This window comes from Psammomys obesus, unplaced genomic scaffold (assembly GCF_907164565.1).
Source record: "Psammomys obesus unplaced genomic scaffold, mPsaObe1.curated_primary_1811, whole genome shotgun sequence".
In the NCBI taxonomy this organism is placed as follows: domain Eukaryota; kingdom Metazoa; phylum Chordata; class Mammalia; order Rodentia; family Muridae; genus Psammomys; species Psammomys obesus.
The window spans coordinates 61,987,656-62,011,830 of NW_026585644.1; the positions used below are offsets into that span (position 1 = coordinate 61,987,656).

The 24,175-nt window shown below is 50.3% G+C and overlaps 2 protein-coding genes across 2 annotated transcripts in view; one reads left to right on the plus strand and one right to left on the minus strand.

The window, feature by feature from the left end:
* Window positions 1-15,530, minus strand: part of Dcst1 (DC-STAMP domain containing 1) — a 16,956-nt gene extending 1,426 nt beyond the window's left edge. The window contains exons 1-16 of the mRNA XM_055622434.1: window positions 15,491-15,530; window positions 15,182-15,382; window positions 14,308-14,433; window positions 14,154-14,228; window positions 8,323-8,451; window positions 7,815-7,954; window positions 6,982-7,180; window positions 6,741-6,884; window positions 6,092-6,213; window positions 5,553-5,710; window positions 3,497-3,596; window positions 2,549-2,644; window positions 2,288-2,414; window positions 1,875-1,991; window positions 1,301-1,443; window positions 1,067-1,180 (exon numbers count right to left, since the gene is read on the minus strand). Of these exons, the coding sequence (XP_055478409.1) occupies window positions 1,067-1,180; window positions 1,301-1,443; window positions 1,875-1,991; window positions 2,288-2,414; window positions 2,549-2,644; window positions 3,497-3,596; window positions 5,553-5,710; window positions 6,092-6,213; window positions 6,741-6,884; window positions 6,982-7,180; window positions 7,815-7,954; window positions 8,323-8,451; window positions 14,154-14,228; window positions 14,308-14,433; window positions 15,182-15,382; window positions 15,491-15,530 (2,031 nt within the window). The remainder of the gene's footprint in view (window positions 1-1,066; window positions 1,181-1,300; window positions 1,444-1,874; window positions 1,992-2,287; window positions 2,415-2,548; window positions 2,645-3,496; window positions 3,597-5,552; window positions 5,711-6,091; window positions 6,214-6,740; window positions 6,885-6,981; window positions 7,181-7,814; window positions 7,955-8,322; window positions 8,452-14,153; window positions 14,229-14,307; window positions 14,434-15,181; window positions 15,383-15,490) is intronic.
* On the plus strand, window positions 15,529-23,009 carry Dcst2 (DC-STAMP domain containing 2). Its single transcript, XM_055622444.1, has 14 exons — window positions 15,529-15,790; window positions 15,922-16,092; window positions 16,392-16,493; window positions 16,696-16,893; window positions 17,164-17,229; window positions 17,734-17,947; window positions 18,098-18,255; window positions 18,760-18,924; window positions 20,008-20,175; window positions 20,274-20,374; window positions 21,215-21,345; window positions 22,158-22,285; window positions 22,667-22,760; window positions 22,865-23,009. The coding sequence occupies exons 1-14, from the start codon at window positions 15,529-15,531 to the stop codon at window positions 23,007-23,009; spliced, it is 2,103 nt and encodes a 700-aa protein (XP_055478419.1).
* Window positions 23,010-24,175: the final 1,166 nt, after the last annotated feature.

Sequence of the window (24,175 nt, forward strand, 5' to 3'; positions counted from 1 at the left end):
ATTCGGGTCCCTGGCTGGGTGGTCATCTTACGACCCAGTAAAGGAAATAACTCAAGTTAAAAAACTATGGACTGACTGGGCTATAACTCAGCAATAGTGCTCATGCCTTCTGTTCCATCCCCAACAGCCCTCTGTATGCACTCCTACAGGTGTGTATGTGCGTGGATGTGCATGAGTGTGTGTGTGTGAGTATGTGTGTGTGAGAGAGAGTATGTGTGTGTGTGTGTATGTGTGAGAGTATGTGTGTGTGTGTGTGTGTGAGTATGTGTGTGTGTGTGTATGTGTATGAGTGTGTGTATGTATGCATGAGAGTATGTGTGTGATAATTATTATTATCGTCTCCTTCAGGTGAGAGAACTGATGGAGAGAAAGTTGTTTGTTCAGGGCACACAGTGGCAACTAGCACACATGTAAAATGTTATTCTCATACCACCATCAAGGAAGGAAAACTCAGTCACTGCACCAACTGAACAAATGAGATAGTTAACACCATCTACAGAAAAGCAGAAGGCCAGGGCTTGAGCAGGGGCACACAGTGTCACATAATGGCAGGGGAGAGCTGGATTCGGACAAAGGCTTCGTTGGCACCCAGCTACCAGTCTCACAACCCTAAAGAATGGCCTCAGAGTCTACACTCTCCATTCCTCCAAGGAAAAAAACAGACACAGTGAAGACCACAGGCTCCTACAGCTTCAGGAAGTGTGGACTCAAACCTGATTCTGACTCTGTGACTTCCAAAGGCACTTGTTCCCTCCTGAAGCCCTCCTGATCCCCCACCCACCTCCTTTCCTTTTTCCAGACTGCTGTTGGCTTGTCTGAGGCCTCTTTCTGATCAGCGTCACTTGCTTTCCTACAGACTATTAGATCTGACTTCCCCTTTCTGCCACTTCCGGAAGGCCCACTGCATGTCTCAGTCCTGACCTCCAGAAGCTGACTCTGCCAGAGCCGCTCAGCTCCAAAAGGCCTGGGATGCTGAGGGTGCTGGCTGTGCTGAAAAGGATGCCACTTCTCTGAGAGTCTTCAGACTCAGTGGAAGGCCGGCAGGATTGCCAGGGACTGTACTCACCGAAACCCTCTGCTGACGTGCCCGACGGACAATGGTGGCCCTCCTTAATTTAGTGAAAGCTGCTCTCTTTCTCAGTAACTCATTGTAGAGGAACAGAACCCGCTTCTTCTCTCGCTGAGGGGTTGGTTGGGAAGCAAGAGGAACACAGTGATAGTGGTGGAGCAGGAGAGGGACCAGGGCTGGTAGGGAGCTGTGTGTGTGCATGTTTAGGAGTGGAGTTGTCAAAGAGCTCACCTTGGGGAAATAGAAGGCAGCAATGGCTCTCCGGAGCCTGTAACCGAAAGCCTGAGCTAGGCAGAGACACACAAGCAGGGTGGTTGGCAGTGAAGCTTCCCAGTAAGCCCTGGCATCCATGGCTATAGGTTGAGGCAGGCAGGCTGGAGGCAGGGGAGGCAGACTGTCAGCAGTCTGGTCAAAGCCAGCTGAGGGACAGGGTAGCACTGAGTTGGACACCCCAGTAGGAGGTACAGGGTGGGCTTCCAGTTTGACTTCCCCTTCATCTTGCATAGCTTCTCTGCCAGTATCTCTGCTACTCACTATCTGTCCTCTATCCCACTGCACCACCTCTGTAGGCTGCTTACAATTTACAATTTCACTGTAGCAGAAAGGTCTTTTGGATGAGGAGGCAGGACCTCAAAGTTCTGGCAACCATTTTTCCCTGATCCAAGCTTGACCGGGCTCTGAGTTTTCCAGTTCATGCATGCCAAAACTCTTCTTTTCCCAAGTCCAGCCTTCAAACCTACGCCATTATCTTCCAGCCACATGGTCACCCTAGACTCCACAGATCCAAGCCACGAGCATCACTCACGCATGTTGTCTGACTCCACTCCTGTATCTGAGGATGTGTTCAGAGCTCCAATGGTTTTTCGAAGAAGCCTGGCAAGCATGGAGTCTCCCTCAACCTTCACTTCCAGTTTGTGACTGCCTGATCAGAGCGGAGAGAGGGTTTCTAGTAAGAGATGGAATTAGCCAGGCATGGTGGGGCATGTCTGTAACCCCAGCACTTGCGGAGACAGAGGCAGGTGGATCTCTGTGAGTTCAAGGCCAGCCTGGTCTACAAAGGACAGCCAAGGCTACACAGAGAAACCCGTCTCTAAAAACAAAACAAAACAAAAACAAACAAACAACAACGAAAAAGAGCTGGCGTTAAGGGGATGAGGGTTGACTTGGAGAAAAGAAGGAGGAGGAGACATGTGCAGGAGGGGCTGTCCCTGGGCTCACTGCGGAAGGAGTACTGCAGGAAGGAGTGCTGGCGGATGGCGTCAAAGATGGAGTAGAGTGCCCAGTCCAGCCCGCACAGCACCAGGAGCAGGAGCAGGAGGGGCAGCGTCTCCACGAGCTCCCTCACCTGTGGGGAACCCAGTAAACAGAGCTGGGTACCCCGCCCTGGCTTGCTGTGTTTTCTGCCCTTTGCCTTTCACCCTCAGAGTCCTACCTACAAGTGTCCCCCATCCCCAAACCTATTCCCTGCTCCAGTCTCACCACATTTCGCATTTCTGAGGCCTGGATAGTGGGCTTGAAAGGGAAGATAACAGATCTCTCTTCTGCCTTGCGGAGTGGCAACAGACTCTGTTTGCCCTTAATAAAAAAAATAAAGAGAGAGACTAGGTACCAGAGGGGTCGTTCAGCAGTTAAGAGTGCTTGCTGTGGGGCTGGAGAGATGGCTCAGAGGCAGCACACTGGCTGTTCTTCCAAAGGTCCTGAGTTCAATTCCCAGCAACCACATGGTAGCTCACAACCATTTGGTGCCCTCTTCTGGCATGCAGGCACAGAATACTGTGTAAAAAATAAATAAATAAATAAATAAATAAATAAATAAATAAATAAATAAATCCCATGGTAGCTCAGTATCCAAGTGTGTTTCCTAGTAAGGGGAACAGGGACTATTTACGCCATGAACTCAATGGCGAGCTCTTTGACCTCCCTCACTACACTCCCGAAGGGAGGAGCAGCCTTGCTAGGCCACAGAGGAGGACTTTGCAGCCAGTGCTGAAGATACCTGATAAAACAGCGTCAGATGAAAGGGGAGGAGGTCCTCCCCTATCAGTGGACTTGGAAAGAGGCAGGGAAGAGATGAGGGAAGGGAGGGTGGGATTGGGGAGGGAATGAGGGAGCCGATACAGCGGGAATACAAAGTTAATAAAATGTAACTAATATTAAATAAATAAATAAATCTTTTTAAAAAAGTGCTTGCTACTATTTCAAAAGCCCAGTCCAGTTCTCCACACCCACATCAGTGGCTCACAACTGCCTGCACCCACTGCTGGTCTCTGAGGGCACTATGGACATGCACATGCAGATGCACATACAGACGAGCAGGCACATACACATAAAAAGTTCCCATAGTAAAAACCCTAAGGGCCTTCACTCTCCTGGAGTATGGATCCCAGGGCACAGAGAGCACCCTCCAGCATGGCCGAGCTCCCTCACCAGCTTCTTCCTTCGTGCATCAATCTGATAGAAGTATGTGCTGATGTAGATGTTGTCAAAACGGATGTCCCCATTGTAGCTCTCCATGTAGGAGAAGGATCTGTGGAGGGTTAGATAGGGCTGTCTCCCTCAGTGTGTCTCCCTCCTCTGCACACCAAACCATGGGCTCCTTTTAGACGTAGTTACTTATCAGATCACCTGGCATTCCCTGAGCGTCCCTGGTAATGAAGAAAGCAGGCTCCACCCTGCCTTGTAGTTATGCACCCATGTGACTGCTGAGACCCAGCAGAGGAGAGCGTGTGGACAGTCTGGGTTAGAGGCAGGCATTTATCTTGCAAGGTGAATGATGTGAATGCCCAGAGTCAGAAAACCCTCCAGACTGCAGGAGTCACCGGACTCCTGCATATATAGGAGTCACTATGACTCCTATATCCACTTTCATTTATTTGTTTGTTTGTTTCTGAGACAAGGTCTCACAATGTAGTCCTAAAGGTGTTCTCCACTATGCCTCCTCTCCAGCTCTGCCTGCTGCACACTTCAAACAAAACCCAGACGCAGACATACATCTCTTGCCCATCCTGACTTCCCTTGAGCTGTGTGTGTGGAGAAATATGTGTACACATGAGGGTTTTTCTATGCAGCTCCTGAAGTCCCATGTAATGCTTGTTTCTTAAGGAAAAGTTCTAATTGTGAAAACATGTTAAAATTACAAAAACATATTAACTGTAAAATGTGAAACATAAATCCCCTTTTAAAGAACAATGGGGGAGGTCTTCAAAAATGCAAAGATGGACTGGCGCGCCCCCTTGTGGAGAAACCTACCACTACAGTATATTGGGTTTCTTGGGCTGAGGACAACCCTTCCCCCCAGCTCTGTCCTGTTTCTGAGTGATGTCACCCAGGTTGAAAGCCTGGCAGTGACTTTAGACTCTCCCTTCCCTCCCCAAGCTTGGCTTTAAGAACTGCTGTGCCTTTCCACTTCCTTCCATTTTGGGCCATCTTCCTGCCCTGCCTCACTGTCCTGGCTCTCTAACCTCTGACCTAGCCTGGCTCTGCCCTGTGTTCGCCTTTCCCCTCCATGCTTCCCACCCTCATCCATCTTGTGGCCACCTTCCTATTCAGGGCCTTCTGGTAGGGCTTTCCAGATGGTTCTAGCCAAGCTATCCTCAGCTCCACCCTCCACCCCAGCCCCTGTTCAGTAAGGTGAAGATGCCAAGGTCCTTGCTCAAAACACTGCCCTTCCTTCCCTTGACCACAAAACGCACCTGCAGCCTTCTGGAGCTCATACACGCTCTCCCCCCTCTGTGGAACCTTTTTAGCTCCCACACCTGTCCCCATAGCCAGTCCACAGATTTGCCCTTGTGCTTCATGGCTGTCTTTTTCACCACCTCAACTAGACCAGGAGTGTCTCCAGGGTAGCAATATGGCTTGTTCACCTTTGTCCTTCCATAGGGCCCTGGGTACCCATGTAATCATTCATCTGGGGCCACTCTAGCCTGAAGAACAGGGACAGACAGTAGGGGTTCCTATGACTGCCTTCCGTCCAGCTCCTGCCCAGCCCAGATACTTGAGGGTGGAGAAAAGGAGGAGAAGGTCTAGAAGTCAGCGGGAGAGCTGGAGCAAACCAAGGGCCAGAGCAGCCCAGGAGGACACTGGGCTGAGTAGGTTGAGGACTTTGTTCTAAATGGAAGAAAAGAAGCTGCCAACACAGCAGGCAGGAGAGAATGAAAGCAAAACTGGATGATAAAAATGGCACAAAGTCAGAGCCAAGGGGAATGTGAAGGGCAAGGGGAAAAAAAGTCTACAGACAAAGCTAAATATGTTTTGGGGAAAGCCAGTGTTAGGATAGGTGCCGGAAGGAGCTGGATGAATGAAGATAGTTGCTTTTTTAAGACACGGGTAATTTCTCCCCTTACAGAATGTCCACATGTCCATTAACTGTGAAAACAGGCAGATCAGAGTCAGATTCTGAATTGGGGTGCTGGCTCTGTGCCCCCTATAGCAGGGCTTCCATCCAGGGTGGAGAAAGGGGCAACAGGTAAAGCTTGTGACTCACGCGTGGAAGAGCAGCAGGAAAGTGCAGGACAGGAGCACATGCAGCAGCCCCGCAGCCCACTGCAGACGGGCCTCTTGCTCTTGGACATAGTCCCGAACCTCCATGCTCATGTGCTCCCAGCTCGTGTTGAGACCCAGCACCGCAGCCTGCTTCTCCTCCTGGGAAGGGAAGGTGTTCACAGCCCGCTGCAGCCTTGCCACACCCCATCAGCCTGTTGGAGACACATTTCCACTGACAGTTTACTTAAGCCCCTGGTCCTCCCGCGACCTCCAGGGGCTCTCACCTCACTCCCGTCAGTCTCGGTGGTAGTCTCGCTTGCCTGCATCCACAGGCATCTGTGTCTGGCTATCCATCTCATTCCCAAGCAAGGTACGTACATTACATGGGCTGACATGATGGCCCAGCACTAGGCATCTCCCACCCCTGCTCCACACTCAGGCCTCTTCCCCAGGCTTCACACTTGTCTTTCTTCCTGCCTTCCTTCCTCCCCTCCTGCTCCCTATCTGCTTTTCTCCTTCTCCCATACCTCTGCCTCCTACCTTAATGTCAATATTGGCTGAAAATTCTCCATACAGACCATGAATAGACTGGTTGAGTGAGTCATAGGTTTGCCCAAAGTTGCCTTCCACTGGGATGCGTTTGTAGCACCAGATCTGCATTGCTGATGGACAGTAGGCCTAAGTCAGGCCCTCTTCATCCAGGCTGCACCCCAGGCCTCCCTTGAGCCTCTTCATGTAGGAGTTTTTGCCCTTGACTTTCCACAGCACCCACTCCTTCCTACTCTACCAGCCCTGGATCCTCCCACCCAGCAATAAGGCCTGATGCTTCACTCCCATTTTTGCATTTGTCCTTAACCATACCAATATTAATAATGGTATTCAGCATTTCTAGAGCAGTTCCTCTGGGTAACACTTCTGCTAGGACTTGGCATGCATCCTCCTATTAAATCTCAAAATGCATATGGGGATGAGAACTATTATTATATCTGTCTTTCCATTGGAGAGATGGGATGCAAAGCTTAGCTGAAATTCATCTTCACCACAGAGCAGTCAGTAGGAAATGGACTCGTGGACCCAAGGAGCTCTCACCCTCTACTCCTGCCTCCACTCCTGCCTTATACATATTGTGGTCCCCAGGGATTCATCTCCCTTAACCCGGGGACCTCCCTCACGCCATCCTGCCACTAACCCTTGGCAATGCTACAGAAGAACTTGAACTTCATTGGCAGGCAGAGCAGGTGGTTAAGGAGTGGGACCCAGATGTGTTGCATGCACTCTTGATGCTTTTTTTCAAACCAGTGATGGCAGCTGATTATGGCCTTATTTACTACATCTGTAGCAAAGAGGTAGCGGTATCTGGGGTCCCCATGCCCTGCCTGGAGACAGGCCCCGAATCTGCCCACCCTGCCCTGCTCAGGAACACTCCTCACAAGAGCAGCGCAGCTTGGTCTTGAGCTCATACAGCTTCTGTGTGGACATGTGGCGTCTGCCTTGGGGGGTTCCATGGATCTCTGTGCCTGAGGCTGTGCCTATGACATCGTAGCCAATATCACTCTTCACCTGGGCATCCAGGTCCTCAAAGGAGGTAGAGATGTTCCAAATCTCCACTTTCAGTGAGTCTTTGCCGCCCTGGGGTTGGAAAGGTGGGGAGCGGCAGGGTGTGGGGAGAGGGTGCAGCACACAGACCGCTGCTTCCCATCTGCCTCTAGCAAGGCTCCCTTGGGCTCTCCCCAGGCCTAGAGGGGTCTAGGTCTAAGAAAAGGCCTCCCTCCAGCTCCTCACAGCTCACATGCTTGATATCCTGGCTGCACCCTGACACTCTGCCTTACTCCTCAGACCCTCAGCTTTCCCTTACTGCTCAGTAGTTCCCATAATTTTGAATGCTTGCCTTTCAGTTCCAACCTCACCCCCCCCCAAAGCCTCCGCTCTCCCAGTCCTCACCTCTGCAACATTCCCAACCCCCTAGCCAAATAGTCCATTCTCTAATCCTCTGGTCTTCAAAGGGCCTATGTCCTCAGTTTCCCAACATTCCAGTCCAACTGCCAAGGTAGAGTGCTGCCCATGCATGTATCTGGAGATGTGGAGGTCTGTCTGTCCCAATGGTAAAATGTCCTTGTGGCTTTTAACACCCCAGAATCGGGAAGGGCTCTGCAATGTTTGGGGACAGTGGTACAAAATATACTAGGAGTGTTCCCACAAGGGGACCATGTTCCCAGAACAAGCCAACTCGGTCCTGGGGAGAGGGACTGCACAGGGTCCTGACCAGCAGGTCCTTGAACACTGCCCGCAGAGGGGCTGTGGAGACACGCCAGGCCGCTCGGGTGTTGTTGATTTGCAGTTCCACAGTGCAGCCCAGGGATGCTATCACTTCATTGAGGTTGTACTGCAGATTGGATGCTGGCCCTAGCAGAAGAGCCCCGGGTCACTTCCCTGCAGGGTTAGTCCCTTAGGGCCACCCCTAGCACCTTTTCTGCATTCAGACCACCTTCTAGACCATAGGGCATCTTCAAGGATTGTGTAATGGTGGGCTTGAGCAAGTCTATGAGCGATCCTGGCCAAGCCTTGTCTTTTCAGCTCCATAATCTCAAGAGGCCAAGAGATGGAAAGGCACTCTCAGGGACATGCAGCAAACTGGAACAGACATGATCCCACCCCCATACACATACACACATCCTTTCTTCTTTTTCAACAACATGGCCCTTAGTGGAGGGTCTGTCCAGGGCCACTGCTTTAGCATCACCAGCTGCCACTCTGGGACAGCCACACCTCACCTTTGTAGATGGCAGCCAAAGCATATCCCAGGAAAAAGAGTCTGCCTTCTTTGCCCAGCATCTTGGGTACCAAGAGGACACTGGCGCAGCGGATATGAGGAGAGGTTCCCCAGGCAATGGCCCCCAAGCCTGTTGGGAGTAGCAGAAAGTGCGGGATGAAGTAAGAAAGCAACATCACATGCCATTTATTGGGCCTCCACCTGCTCCAGCCTTCTCTCAGATCTACCCTGCCCTCATCTTCATTTACACTGCTCTGATAGACTGCTCAGGCCATATTCCACCCTTCCTTCCTGCCTTCATTCAGCTAACAGCCATTTATAGGGTGAAGCTGTGTATCTGTCTCTGCAAGGTCCTGGGGAGATGGTTGGGGACAGAAAAGTCATGGTCAAATTTGTGTATGCCAGTGAGTGTGCATATGAGTGTCAGGAGCCCACACTTTCCACATCCAGGCAGAGGCACTTTAGGCAGTGAGGGAGCAGAGCAGGCAAAGGAGATGTTGAGGAAATGGGCAGCAATGCACAAGGCAGTCAGAGCCCACCTGGACACTCCCTGGGCTCTGCTGCCCACAGCACTCAAGCCTCCACCCTTCCTGTGTGATAGCCCTTAATCATGTGTGGCTGGTAGGTTACAGCAGCTGCAAATGCGGTCTCTTCGAGGAGACAGTGAGCTCCCTGAAGCTCATAATCCAGAGAGAAAGACAGACAAGTAAACAAATGACTACCATGGGACAGACGTGCTCAGTGCAGCAGGGAGGGGCTTATGGAGAGAGCTTTGGAGCCAAGGAGGGTGTGGGTATTTCTGCAGGGAGGGGTGGGGCTGGGAAGGCTGGACAAAGGAGATGATGTGTCAGCTGGGCCTGGGAGATGAGTAACTGTTGTTAGGAGACACAGATGGCAGCCCAGGACAAGGGAACAGCATGAGCTAGTCAGGGAACAAGAAGATCCCCATGTAGATGAAGTCTTTGCTCAGTGATGGCCAAAGCAAACCCCAAATACTGATACTCCCACCATGTCCGCTGTCCTCCCACAGTCCCCGTCATCACTCACTGGGACTCGAGTCCACTGTTGTTGCAGTGCTAACACTCAACCCTTCACACAGGCTCGGCCTGTGTGTGCACCAGGTGCACACCTAACCCACAGAGGCCAGAAAGGGGGTTGCATCTCTAGAACTAGAGCTTTATTTGTGAACTGCTCTATGTGGGTGCTGGGACTAGAACCCAGATCCTCTTTGCGGCCCCATAGAGCCGGGCCTTTCTAACTAGTCTTTATATTTCTTTCTCATTACCTTCCATGATCTTATAAAAGCATAACTCAGATCCTGTCTTCCTACTCCACTTGGTAGATAGATTCCAAACCATTTGACATGCTTCATAGGCCCTCCCACCTTCTGCAGTGGTCCCATGCCAATGAATCTTTGACCCATAAGTCCAGGGGGCTCTGGATGATATCCATTTCTCACCAGGTCTTCAAGTTGTTGCCCTGTGCCCTGCTGGTAGCACTCCTCCCCCATGGCTTCACCTAGACATACAGGTTTTTGGCAAACCCTGGATGCCACCCAGCAGTGATTTTTTTTTTTTAAATATTCTGCCTTCTCACTTGTTAACACAACTTGGATTTTGTTCAAGGACAATAGCCTGGTTCTGCCCTGGCCCCTGGGGGTTGAATCTGGGTTTGCCCAAACCCCATATGTGCATTACAGAGCAATGAGAGAGACTTGTTCTGTGGTCTCGGCCTTCTAGCTGAAGACTCCAGCTAGACAACAGCTGACAGATTACTGCTTTATGTCCCACCAGCCACTTTAGCCTCACACAGAGGGTACGCTCAGCCTTTCACTTCTCTACCCAGCCAGTTTATAGAAGGAGAGAGAGCTGGGTTGTTACACTCACCAACAGTAGGTAAATAATTTAAATAGAGAGATCTGAGTCTGGTGTCACATACCTATCACCTCAGCTGCTCACGAGGTTGAGGCAGGAGGATAGGAAAGTGTAAGGCCTACCTGATCTACAGAGCATGGTCATAGTCAGCCTGATCAACTCCATGAGTCTCTGTCTCAAAAAGAAAGATGGACTGGGGCTGTAGCCGAGTTATTAGAATGCTTGCCTCACATGAATCATGCCCTGGCTCTGATTCCCAGCACCAAAAACAAAACAAAAACTAGTTGTCATGGTGGTGCATGCCTTTAAATCCTAGCATTAAGAGGTGGACACAGAAGACTCAAAAGTTCAAGGCCATCCTTAGCTACATATCAAGTTTGAGGCAAGTCTGGGATATATGATACTCTGCCCCCCCCCCAAAAAAAAAAGAAAAAAAAGAAAGGAAGGAAGAGAACGAAACAAATAAACAAAAAGGAGAACTGAGTTTGTTGGTACATGCCTTTAACACCAGAACTTGGGAAGCAGGTAAATCTCTGTGTGTTCAAGGTCACCCTGGTCTACATCGCTAGTTCCAGGACGACCAGGGCCACAAGAGCAATCAGCCTGTCAATATAAATAAGCCAGAAATGTGAATGTTCTGGAAGTGTCAGTAGGCACAGGAGGAAAGTCTGAGCCGAGGACATCATGGGTCAGGTCAAAACCCTTTAGGGACTGTCACAGGAAAGACCCTGCCTTGTCCCTCGTGGGCCAGCTTCCTGCAGAACTGCAGCAGCTGGCCAGGCTGCTCCAGCTCTGTCCTCTGTAGATCCCAGAGTGTGGAGCTTCTCTCTGGTGGAGAGGGCTGCCTAAAGGCAGCAGGCCTGGCACTCTTCACCCACAAGGGCAGCCTGCTGGGGGTTGGGGTGGGTGCAGATCTCAAAGGAAGAGCCTGTGGTGGGCTCACGAAGCTAACTAAGCAGGCTCTGCCTGAGTCCCGCCAAAAGAACTTGTCAAAGCTCAGACCACTAGGCACTGCCGGAGTCCATGAATGAGCCGCTGCAGAGAGGGCACTGGTGAAGAATTATAAAAGCATTGGTGACTTAAGGCTTTGACTCCCTCCCCATTATAAAAAGAAAGGTTTTGTCCCTTTTCCTCTAATTCTTCCTTTCTGCTTTCTGACATCTGAAGAAACACAGAGGAAGCCAGGAATGATGAGACACACTGGTGTCAACAGGGTATTAGGAGTTCAAGCCTAGGCTATCTGAGATCTTGTCTAGGTGGGGGAGGGTGCAGGGTGGAGGAGTGGGAGCTGGGGGAGGGGCCTGAGGGATAGTGTCGCTATTGACAGATTTCCCTTGCTCCAGTAAATAACTTCCTATCCAATAGCTCAAGCAATTCTAGTTAAATGCAGTAGGTCACATACAAAAGAAAACCATGAAAGGAGGGGGAAGACTTACTGGAAAGAAAGGCTTGGGGGGCAGGGAGAGAGGGTTTAAAATGCAAACATGGTAGAACAAGCCCTTAATTTCAGCACGCAGAGAGAGGGATAGGGATCTGAGAGACAGGGTCTCCGAAGGAAAAAAAAGAGAGAAAGAGACTAAAATTCACTATATGCATACATGAAACTATGAGAGAATGCAAACAAAGCTGCAATAGAAAGGGAAGGCAGAGGAGAAACAAGAGGAGGAGAAGCTGAATCTCTTTCTCACGGCAGGATATAGGGGTAAGGGCAGACTGAGGTGTGGCAGGCTGCAGCAGCAAGGAGAGGTGACATGTAAGAAGCCTGGAAGCCTGAAGTCCTGATGTGAGGTAGACAGAACCCTTTACCCCTCAAAATAAGTCCTAACTAGTCAGCGCCCAGGGGCTTCTCCATGTCTGAGTGAAAAGTGGTCTGCAGAACATGGGTGCAGTAGTCACACAGGAACAGTCTATGTAGTCTTGGCCTTATGACCAAAACTCTATGTGTTCAATAAAATAGTGACATGAATTAAAACGCCCCAGGTTGGGACAGATTGGGAAAAAGCATCAGCTACTGTTAAAAAAAAAAAAAAAAAAAAAAAAAGATGTGAAATGCCTGCTGGCAAGTTTTCCTGGTTCCTGAAGGGGGTCAGGGGAAAAGGTGTTTCTTCCTGGTGTCTGAAATGAATGCATGGAGACGTGATGTCTGGCCTCTTGCAAGCAAAAACCACCTAGTGAGCAAGGTGGTGCTCACCTTTGGTCCCATCGCTAGGAGACAGAGGCAGGCAGGCAGGGCTCTGGGAGTTTGAGGCCAGCCTGATCGACAAAGTGAGTCCAGGACAGCCAGAGCTACACAGAGAAACCCTGTCTCGAAAAACCAAAAGAAAGAAAGAAAGAGAGAGAGAAAAAAAAAAAAAAGAAAGACTTTTCTTTCTTTAAAACTTAAAAAAAAAAAAAAAAATCCAAAATCTCTAGCCAAAGAGAATGAAAAGACTGAAGAACTCTTATTGGTGTTTTATTTTGTTTGAAATAAAGCCTTTAAAAAAAAAGTCTTTAAAAAAATAGGAAGCTGAGTGGTAGTGGTGTACACCTTTAGTCCCAGCACTAGCAGGGTAGACCCTAGCAGATCTCTGAGTTCAAGGCCAGCCTTGGTCCACCAAGTGAGTCCCAGGTCAGCCAAGGTTACAACAGAGAAACACTGTCTTGCAAGCCACCATGTGTTTGGTGGGAATTGAACTCAGGATCTCCAGAAGAGCAGACAGTGCTCTTAACCTCTGAACCATCTCTCCAGCCCTCAACCTGTCATGCAAAATGCAACAAACAACAAAAATTAGACATATTTATTTTGTTGCATATATATGAGTATTTTGCTTGCATGTTCCCCATGTGTGGCGTTAGTGCCTACGGAGGTCGGAAGAACATGTCAGACGCCATGCAACTGAGTTTCAGGTGTTTGTAAATTTTCCATGTAGGTGCTGGGAACTGAACCCAGGTGCTCTGCAAGAGCAACAAGTGCTCTTAACTCCTGAGCCATCCCTCCAGCCCTTTGAGATAAGTCTTAATATATAGTCCAGGTTAGTTTCAAATGTACAGTGTTCCTGCCTCAGCCTCCCGACTGCTGGGTTATAAGTACTTGCCACCGCTGACAACTCTAGAGCTGTGAGAGGGCACTGAGTGGAGCAGCTGGAATTCTCAAGCCCCGACACCACTGTTTGTGTTTTCTTTATCTCTTTTGGTCTGGTGTGTTTATGGGTTTTTTTGAGACGAGGTCTTACAGTCCAGGCGGTCCTGGAACCCTAGGCTGTGTGATTGCCGGCATAAACCACCATAGTCCTTTCATGAACTTTTTCTGTGGGATGATAAGCTTTCTCTGAGGTTTACCCACTTTTACACTGCCCTTCTCAGCCTTCCTTTTCCTGCAGCCCAATACCTCCCAAAACAAATGTCTCAATTCAAAGGTCAGCTCTAGAAGTCTTTCCTGACAGGGTTAGGGTTGACCCCAACCCTTTCCTTCCTCTTCTGCCATCTACTGTGTTTCCTTAGAGTTTCATTGTCTCACACTGGTAGGTTGCGTGGTTTCTAGTTTTTGAAGCAGAACATTACTTGGCAGTCCAGACAGGCCTAGAAATACTCTGTGGGCCAGGCTGATCTTGAATTTGTGGCAATTCTCCTGCCTTAGCCTTATAAGTTCTGGGGTTATGCATGACTTTTTTTTTTTTTTTTTAATTGTAAACTCCAAAAAAATGGCTTGTACTTGTTAACTTTGTTTACTTCTGAATCCTCAGTAGATAAGAAATGAATGAATGAATGAATAAATGAATGAATGAATGAACTGGGTTACTCAAGAAAAATAGGAAGTGTGCCACAGGGGTCAACAGAACAGGTTAAAAAGGTGTAAGTTTGGCCTCTCCTCTGCTCCTGACTTCCTTTTCTACATGTAAAAGGAGGCTGAAGTCATAGACTTGGGGTACAGAAGAAGCAAGGTCAAGGCCCCTGATGCCCAGCTTTACCCACTACTAACTTGCCAAGCCATATAATGCCACCATCTTCTGCTCCTCATAAATGTTCATGGGGTTCACCAGGAGCTGAAAGAGACCTGAAGGAACAGTGTGAAGCCATAAGTCAACTCATAGTTCCAGCCCTGCCCCACCCTACCCTTCTGCTCCCAAACTTGCCTATGGCCAGGAGCCCACCAGTCCCTGCTCCTAGCAGGAAAGCAGTGGCGGGGAACTCCCTCTGCTGGCGCCATTGGAACCGGCTCCAGGAAACTGGAAGACCCCAGTGGAGAAGCCTCTGCACCGCTGAAAGAGGGACAGTTCAGCTCATAGCCTCTTCTTCTGGCTCAATGAGGTTCACTGAGGTTAAAAACACTCCCAGCAATGGGCAGGCAGAATTAGGAAGGCCTCTGTGAGTTCGAGGCCAGCCTGGTCTATCTAGTGACTCCAGGACAGCCAAGGCTACTCAGAGAAAACTTGTCTCAAAAAAAACAAGCCAAAACCCCCACTTTATATTTATTTATGAGTGTGTGTGTGCACCCACCTGAGTTTATTTCTACAGGTGGTCAAAGGGTGTTGAGTCACCTGGAGCTACAGTTACAACTGTGAGCTTCCTGGTGTGCGTGTTGGACTCAGGCTCTCTGGGAGAGCAGTAAGTGCTCTTCACCTGCATGCCAGAGAGGGAATCGGATTTCATCATAGATGGTTGTAAGCTACCATGTGGGTGCTGGGAATTGAACTCAGGACCTCTGGAAGAGCAGCCAGTGCTCTTAACCACTGAGCCATCTCCAAGCTTGGCCAGTCCCAAGCTTGGAGATTTTAAGATGATCAGATGCTGGGAAAGCCTAGTAGCAGGGATGTGGGATGAGGGAGATCCTGAAGAATAGAAGAGATGAGGGATCCTGAAGAATAAGGCAAGACTGGAGGAAAAAAGAGGACTGGGTTATAGGGAGAGCAAAATGGACAAAGGTTGGAGGGCCCCAAAATGGAGGGGAAAGGACAAGAGAAGCCTGAGGGATGCTGAGAAGGGGCAGGAATCTGAGGGTTGTCTCACTGGTGTGGGGTGCTTTCTTCTGCTGCCCTCCCGCTCCATTCTGATGCTGTGTAATGTCCAGGAGCCCATGCCCCAGAACTGCTTTCATCCCAGAAGTCTCTCCAAAGATTCCCAGGCTGTGAAATTCTGATGAGAGAAAAGAGAGGCTGCCTGTATGCTTTGCTTCACGCACAGCCCAAGACTGGCCTGTGTCCTTCAGCTCTGTGAGCCCTCAGAACTGGATAATGGGTTCTGAGACACACCTATGATACAGCCTGGCAGAACCTTAGAACAGAATGAAGAATTCCGGGGTCTATAGAATCTGGAGGCCTCTCCTGGAGACGCACTGGCATTTGGTCCCAGCAGCCATGTCTAAAACTGATATAGAGTGGCCCTCCAGGGAGGAGGGGCACAGCATGGCACGGGCTGTGGTCCGAAGCATGGGTGGCTTTACCCTGGGTTTGTCCTTGGCCACAGCCTATGGGCTCCTGGAGCTTCTGGTGGAGGGACGCAGCCCCTATGGCTGCCTGGTGACCACGGTCACTTTGGCTGCCTTCCTTAGTCTGGGCATGGGGTTCTCACGCCAGGTCCGTGCTACTGTCTTCCTGCTGCTTCCACAGTCCTTCTCCAGTGAGCCTGGCAGTCTGGGGGCAGGACAAAGCAGGGCTGGGGCAGGGAGGAAAGTATTCTAAAACCTCATATGAAGGATTAATGGCTGCCTTGAGGCTGGGGTCCTGGGCTGTGATGAGCTGTTTCCCTAGGGCAGGGCCGGATGCTGCTGTTGGTGGCCGCCTTTGGGCTGGTGCTGCAAGGGCCTTGTGCCAACACCCTGCGCAATTTCACCCGCGCCAGTGAAGCTGTGGCTTGTGGGGCAGAGCTGGCACTGAACCAGACTGCTGAAGTGCTGGAGCAAGCCAGGCAGCCCCTTGTCAGTAAGGTCCACCCAGCCCACCACTGGCTCCTGTGAGCTCTTCTGCCCTTTAGCTTAATCCCTCGCTGTCTGACCCTAAGAGTGGCTGAGCCTGGAAGGCCACTTTCCAGTCCAGCTAAATCCCTTGCCTTCCAGCCTCTTCCTCTACCTGATTATTTTCACACCCCAGCACCTAGGCTCCCTAACCGCTCTGATAGCTCCCTCTACTCACCTCCCTCCACCCCACCCCACCCCCAGGAAATGGTGAGAATCAGCTCCTGGAAGAAGAGGCCCACCGCAATGTTGCCCTTTGTCCCTCAGGTGCTCTGACCAAGATTAAAGCTATTGCCCAAAGGGCCAAAGTGGTGGCTGACCGGGTACGCAGGTTCTTCCGGTCCATCATGGATGGTGTGAAGCATGTAGGTAAGTGTGTTGGATGTCTGGTTTGGGAGGTCAAAATACCGCCATCATCTTATCCAACTGCTTCTCCAGGCCTGCTCAGCTCTCCCCTCACACAGCACATCTAATCACCATTGACAAATGTTGGGTTGGTTGGTGTTACCCAACCCACTGAGAAAGGCTGGTGGACTCCTACCCAGAGCACTGACTGCACAGCTGTTCCCAGCCAGGTCCCTTCGGAATGTGTGGTTTTGGTTCCTTCACATCGGTGACGTGTGCAACTCAGAGCTGGGAAACCCATACATAAAATGCGCTCGGGTGTTTGATGATGCCAAGGACAACTGTATGAAGGTCGTGCCCCACGCCCATCACCTGTGCTACGTGCTCATGCCCTTTAAACTGGTGCTCTGTGGACTTGCCAGCTGTGAGAAAGTCAGGGGCTCCTTGCAGGGGGGCATAGACGTGGGGCTGAAATGGGGTGTGAGAATGCAGGATCTGTCAGAAGGGTGGGCGGTGCAGAGTGTGGAGTTCACACAAGGGGCACTGAGTGTGGAGTTCATAAGGTTGCTGGAGTCAGTGAGGGGAAGGTGGACAAGAAAAGACTGATGCTAGGAGAACACAATGGGTAAGGTAGAGAGAGGAAGGTCCTGGAGGTGGGTGGGCAGGCTACATCTCTGCTCCTCCTGATTCTCAGTGGTCCAGATGTTCTGTGTCATCCCCACCTACATCCAAGTCTTCCTGCGAAAGACCATCAGCATCCGTGAGTGACTCCGTTAGGCCCCTGCCAGTGCTTTCTATCTATCCACTATCCTCACCTTACCATGCCCACCGGCAGCTGAAGTCTCCTGGTCCATATGTGAGAATGCAAGAGCAGGAAAGGACTTTGCAGGGTCACCCAGACTAATGTCTAAGTTGAGCTTATTGAGAAACTGAGGCCGAGTGAACGTGGGAGGTGCCTCACACAAGACTTCAGAACAGAATCTGTGAGGACCAGGGCCTCCTGCCCAAGCATACGTAGGTCATGCACACTGGGAGAAACAGGGCCTCCCACCAGAGTCATGGCTCACTCGTGATGGAGCATAAGCCCTAGGCGATGTCTAACATTGTGTGTCAGACTCTTTGCTAGTCTAGGTCTGGGGCCTGGACCAGCTCTAGCTGATTTGTGAGTCCTGCAACTTCTGGGCCAGCACAGCCCCCCACCCCATGGCAGCTCTGCCCTCCTAACTATCCTGGTTCATGTCTCCTCTGACCCTGCTGGTCCCAGCCGTGATACAGCTGCTTGACCGGGTGCGCCGTGAGTTTGAATTCAACATGACAGCCACCCACTACTTCTCTGTGGACCTCAATGCCTCTCGGAGCCTGTCCCAGGTGGCTTTGGACCTTCAGGAGGCCGTCAGCATGAAGCTGCACAGGGCCAGGGAGGTCCTGGCCCTGATGGGCTACACCACGCCTCTGCTCTTTGCGCTTCTCTACCTCCAGTGAGGGGCTCCTGGGGCCTGAGGGAGAGACGGGCTCTGGGGCTGTCCATCCATGGCATCCTGGGGGAGAGGGTGGCAGGGCAGCATTGTTTGGGGTACCTGGAGGTCTGGTAAAGAGAGCCGAGGAATCTCATATGCGCTTCTCCTCAGAGCCGTGTGGTACCGGTACTGTTACCTGAATTGGGACAATTTTGACAACATCTATATCACCAGCCGCTTCCTGCAGATGGAGGCGGTGCGCTCTGTGGCAGGGATGCCTACAGTGCTGCCACTCAGTTCTCATGAGGCCAGACACTACATCCAGCCAGGTGAGGGTGCTAAGGCTAGAAAGGAAGGGCTTCGGGGTAGCCCAGGCCTTCCTCGGCCCCATGTCTCTGAGCATTTTGCAGCATAGGAGGCCAGAGGGAGGAAAGATGACTTCAGGCTGACACAGGAAACAATATGGAGCAATGAATAAGGTTGGGAAGGCTTTCTGTGGTGAAGGCAGGAGGAGTGGCCATGCTAATATGGAAAGGAAGACTGCCTGAGAGGGAGGAGTAAAAGCCTCCCTCGGGACAATATACTGATGGGCAGAGGGGTTCCAGTACAGGCTGCTGGTCCCAGGGAAAGCTGCAAGGCTTTTCATATGACCATGAAGGCCCTACCCCTAAAAAGCGATCCCCACTTTTGCTGGTCCTCACAGTCTCTTTCCTTTTTGTCTTCTGGGTAAGCAATTAAGTTGAACTTGATGAGAGCAGGCACCTCCCTAAGAGCTGGGACTGTGGGCAGGAGAATTGAGGAGCACACTCCTGACTGACCACTTGCTCCTTCAGGCTCCATTTTTCTGTCCCGATGGGAGCAGATTTTTTGTATATTGGAGACCTTTGACTTTGCCCGCCATCTTCTCCTCATGCTACTCCTGGTCTTTCTGGACTATGCTGTCTTCTGGGTACTTGACCTGGCCCGGCACCACCTCCAGGGAGAGATTATAGCTCGCAGTGAGTGCCCACCCTCCCTCTGTGCCCGCTCACCCCATACGTCCTCCTCTCTGGGGCCTTCTCCTAGGGAACTCTGTACAGCTTCCTGTCACTGCCATCACTCCTCCAGCCTCTGCCTCCTATCTGGGTCAAGAATATAGCATAAAGGCATAGGCTTTGAACCTGGCTTGGGTTCAAATCCCAGCCCTGTCCTTTATCAGGAGGTGATTTTGAGTAAGTTGCTTGGGAGCTGGGGACAAAGCCTCATGCACAGTGCCCCAGGTTCAACTCCCAGCACACACCCACACACAAAGGACAAATTGTTTAACATCTCAGAGCTCATCTGAACAATAGAGCAATGGCTGCTCTCTGGGTCACAGTAGGAAGTGAGACTATTTTTGTTTAGCACCTTCTTGACCCAAGATTAAGACCGTGTCACAAGGAATATATTTAACCCAAATTTGTGTATCAGAACACAAAGAACAAAAGAAAGAAAAAATCCAAAGACAAGATGCCACGAAGGCTTGACTTGCGTTCAATCCTCAAAACCCTTGAAAATGTGGAAGGAGAGAACTGAATCCACAAAGTGGTCGTCTAACCTCCACACATGGGCTGTGGCACACATGCCCCCCAGCCATACACACACATACATGCACAAACACACACACACTCAAATACACACTAATAATAAATGAATAAATAAAGGGAAAAACAAACAATTGAAACTCAGTACAAACAGTAAAGCACAACAATAAGCCTGGGTCCGTCCCTGTAATCTCTGCATTTGGAAGGCGGAGGCAGCAGGCTTGAGTGACCAGGCTATACAGTGATACCCTTTCTCTAAAAACAGAGGAAAAAGAAGTCGGCTTTCAGCCAATAGTTCACCGTTTCTGGATGGTTATGAAGATTATGGCAGTGCCAGCCGAGTGGGCTGTGGTGTTAGGACAGAGGCTGGACCTCCAGGCACCTTATGGGGCACCTGAGCAGAGATGAGGGGTCAGAAATGGGGTGTGGGGGTCATGTTTGCGATCTGCCTGGCTCTAGTTTCCAGCCTGCGAAAGGTGGCAGAGACTGGGCCATTCCCTCACAGTGTCTTTGTGCCAGGCCCTGTGCTGGTGTCTATAAAGGTGGAAGGGACGGGCTACTCAGGGAATATTTACCGTGACCTGGTGTCAGCTTTCGACATTCTGCAACAAGGCAACATCAGTATATTGTCCCGACGCTGCCTCCTGCATCCCTCAGAACCAGATGCCAACAGTTCCATCGCTATTGGTACTCACCTGAGAGTGGAGATGGGAGGGGAGCATGTGGAGATGGAGTGTGGCTGGTGCCTCGGGCAGCAGTGGCGCTCATGTGTGCTGTGCTCCCAGGTGTCATGTACGGCCTGTGCTTCTTCCTCACTCTGTTTGGCAGCTATGTCAGCAGGCTGCGGCGTGTCATCTGTGCCTGCTATTACCCCGGCAGGGAACAGGTGAGGGCTGCATGGCTAGTAGCTCTCTGCTATTGCCCTGACACTAACTTGTGGCTGTCTTGGCTTTGAGGGTACTGGAGTCCTTGGCAGCCCCAATCTTTACCCCTCTACTGGAGCCCAGAACAAAGACCTGGCCCTCAGGTTCTCTGGTCCTTAGATGGGATCCAGGAGGAATGATGGCCTTAGAGCCAGGGCTTTCTGAGGTGCATCTTGCCTCCAAGGCTTTGCTAAAACCACAGCGGTTAGGGCAGTGGGACAACTGAGGTGTACTGTGTGACAGTCACTGTGAAGGGGCTCCACGGAGGCAAGACGAAGGAGACAGTCTGGTCAGGCTAACACACAAGCATTTAAAGTAGATTAATTTCTTTTACTTAAAATTTTTTTAATAATATGTATATTCTTTTTTTTTTTTTTTCCTGTGAGTGTATTCCATGTGTTTGTGGGTGGATCTCCTAGAACTGGAGTTACAACCAGTTGTGAGCTGCCTGATGTGGGTGCTGGGAATTGAACTGGGGTCTTCTAGAAGAGTAATACACACTGTTAACTGATGAGCCATCTCCTGCCCCAGGAAGATAGGCTTTTAATGAAACATTATCACTTAAAAAAAAAATAAAGGTTTTATTAAGGGATTAATAAAGATGGAAAGCAGACATGGAAAGCAGGGGAGAAGTGGTTTACTTCACTTGTGGAGGGCCAGATGGCTGCCTGGAGGAATAGTCATTTGAGTTAAGCCTTGAGAGTCACAGGAGTTAGAAGGAAAAGACAGGCAAGGAGTGGGGGTGGGCATGCCAAGGCCAATGGCCAGCATCATGTGTCCCATGCTGGGCACTACCCTTCCAGGAAAGGATCTCCTACCTCTACAACTTGCTTCTGAGTCACCGAACCAACAGGGTGGCTGTAGTACAACGAGCAGTGACCCGACGGGCAGCTGACCAGGGCCACATGAGTGTCCTCCAGGTGCTAGCCATCCGGTGAGTCTACTGTGCTTCCTGTAGGGATGGGGTGACAATAGACAGAAAAGGAACCAGAGTTCAAAATGAGTGCCTCCCAAGTGACAAAAAGTTTGGTTGCGGAGGGTATTCAACCCATAACTTTCCTGTCCTGGAGGGAGAATTAAGGACAAGAATTTTATTTTCAGAAATGTTTTATTTGCTTTTATTGTATGTATGGATGCTCTGTCTGCATGCACATTGGTGCTCTGTGTGCATGCAGTGCCACAGAGGCCACAAAAAGCCATCGGATCCCTTTGGACTGAAGTTCCAGATGTTACAAACCACTATGTGTGTCCTGAGAATTGAAGCCTGGGTCTCTGAAAGAACAGCAGACTAGCCAATGCTCTTAACTGCTTGGCCCATCTTTCCAGCCCCAGGAGAAGAATTTTTTTTTTTAAATGTGTGTGTGTGTTGCCTACCTGCAAAGTATGTATACCAAGTGCATGCCTGGTGCCTGTAGGCATCAGAAGAAAATACTGGATCCCTGGAACTGGAGGTAAGAATGTCTGTGAGCCATCATTCAGGTGCTGGGAACCAAACCCAGGTCTTCTGCAAGAGCAACAAGTGATTTTAACCACTGACCATCTTTCCATCCCCAAAGATCTAAAGATTCTTGAGAGAGAGAGGAGGGAATGGAAAGAGGAAGAAGAGTGGGGACTGGGCAATGAAACGCCAGTTGCTATAGTCAGAAAAATGGAGGTTGGGGCAAGGTCTCCCTCTCCTTTATCGGTTGGTGCAGGCATGGGAAAGGCAGGCGAGCTGAGCTTGACATCTGTGACTCTTTTTCTAAGGTGCCCTTGCCTAAGTCCGTTGCTCAGCCCTCTTCTGGTGCATCAGCCCTATTGCTTGGGCTGTGGGAAGTCTGAAGATAAAGAGGGCATGGAGAACTTTGTGTCCTGCAGTACTCCAGGCTGCAAAGGTGAGCACCCATGTGCTTAAGGGACTCATGCTTCTTGCACAGACGATCAACCACAGTTCTTCCTTTACAGAATTCTCCTATACCTTTATATGTCCCACCATTACTATGCATCTTCTCATTTACATTGCTCAACTACTATGAATCTTCTCATGTAGCTTAATTGCTATGCATCTTGGTATTTACATAGAGCCTTCAGGTAGCTCCTTTCCCCCAGAATCTTCTCGATTAACTTAGGAGTAAGGGGTGCTACAGCAGTTTCCTGGTGTTCAAACTTGGTAAGGATGGCCCTTCCAGGGCTGGAATAGGGAGGAAGGCCAAAAGCTAGGGATCACAGGGTGTGAGGGGTTAGCTCAAGCCCCCTTTTCTCCTGGCCTCCTCTAGGGCTCTACTGTCCTACCTGTTTTCGTCTCCTGGACAACACCTGTTCTTTGTGTGCATCTCCCCTCTCCAACCAGGGGCACCTGGATCTGGAGCTGTGAGTCTTTTAGGGGTGAGGGAGGCTGCAGTATGTGGGGACAGTGGAAATAATGCCCTTCTTCCAGGATATTTGTGGGGCATTGAGATGGTTGGTTTCTCCAGGGACTCCAGTGACGAGGAGGGTCCTAAGCTATGGCTGGCTGCAGCTCGCAAAAGGCCCCCTGAGCAGGAACAGAAACTTCAACAACAGCTCCAGGAAACACTGGATATGAGCCTCCCCGATAAGTCCGGCTCAGAGTCCAGGTGAGCAGGAGGCAGGTGGGGATGGCACTCGGGGACTGGGAGCATGTTCTGTCACTTCTGCACAGGCTTGCTGACACCCCTCTGCAGGGACTGGAGGCACAGGAGACAGAAGCAAGGAGACTGAGTGTGTTGAGTGCTTGCCCGGCAGCCTGAAGTAGCTTAGTTTACAGTGTGTGTTAGGGGGTGGTGGTGCCAAGATATGAGCCTGGTGCAGAGCTCCTGATAACACTTTCATGGTCTACAGAGCAAGATCCAAGACAGCCAGGCCTACACAGAGAAACCCTATCCCAACCACCTCCCCCTCCAAAAAAAAAAAAAAAAAAACCAACAAAAACCAATAATTTCACAGATCAGGGCACGCAGTGGCACATGACTTCAGTTCCAGCATGTGGGAGGCAGACACAGGCAAATCTCTGTGTGAGTTCAAGGCCAGCTTGGTCTAAAGAGTGACTTTCAGGACAGCCAGGACTACAAGAGAAAGCCTGTTTAGAAAAAAAACAAAACAAAACCACAAACAAAAAACACTTCACAGAAAAGGAGAGAAACTGGCTGTAGTTGGGGGCAGCCTAATGGTTTGTTAGGGAGGGAGATTTGCTAAGGGAGGTGAGGACCTGCTGCTCATGTGAGTTTGGAGAATGTAAAACATTCAGGAGGGTAAATAAACCCTAAGGGTGTGTGTGAGAGAAAGATTTTGTGCTTGGGTGTGGACCACAGTGTTAGAGATAGGGTGGGGAAAGACAGAGGAAGGCTTTCTTGGCCTTTGAAGATCTTAGGTGGTTAAGGGATACATTCACGTTTATCTGTTTTTGTTTCTGTTTTGAGGTAGGGTCTCAATGTGTAGTCCTGGCTTCCCTGGAACTCTGTGTAGACCCGACTGGCCTGAAACTCAGAAATCTACCTGCCTCTACTTCCTCAGGGCTGGGATCAAAGGTGTGCATGATCATTCCTGGCCTTGACCTCAAATGTTTTACAGTCCTTCCTGTTTGAGTGCTGGGATTACAGATTTAGCCACCACATCTACTACTCTCTTTTCCTCACTCCCCCGACCCTTGTTTTTTCCTTTTTATCCTCCTCCTTTGAGGTGCTAGGGGTCTAACCCAGAGCCTTGTACATGCAAGGTGTGGCTTTGTGTGTGTGTGTGTGTGTGTGTGTGTGTGTGTGTGTGTGTGT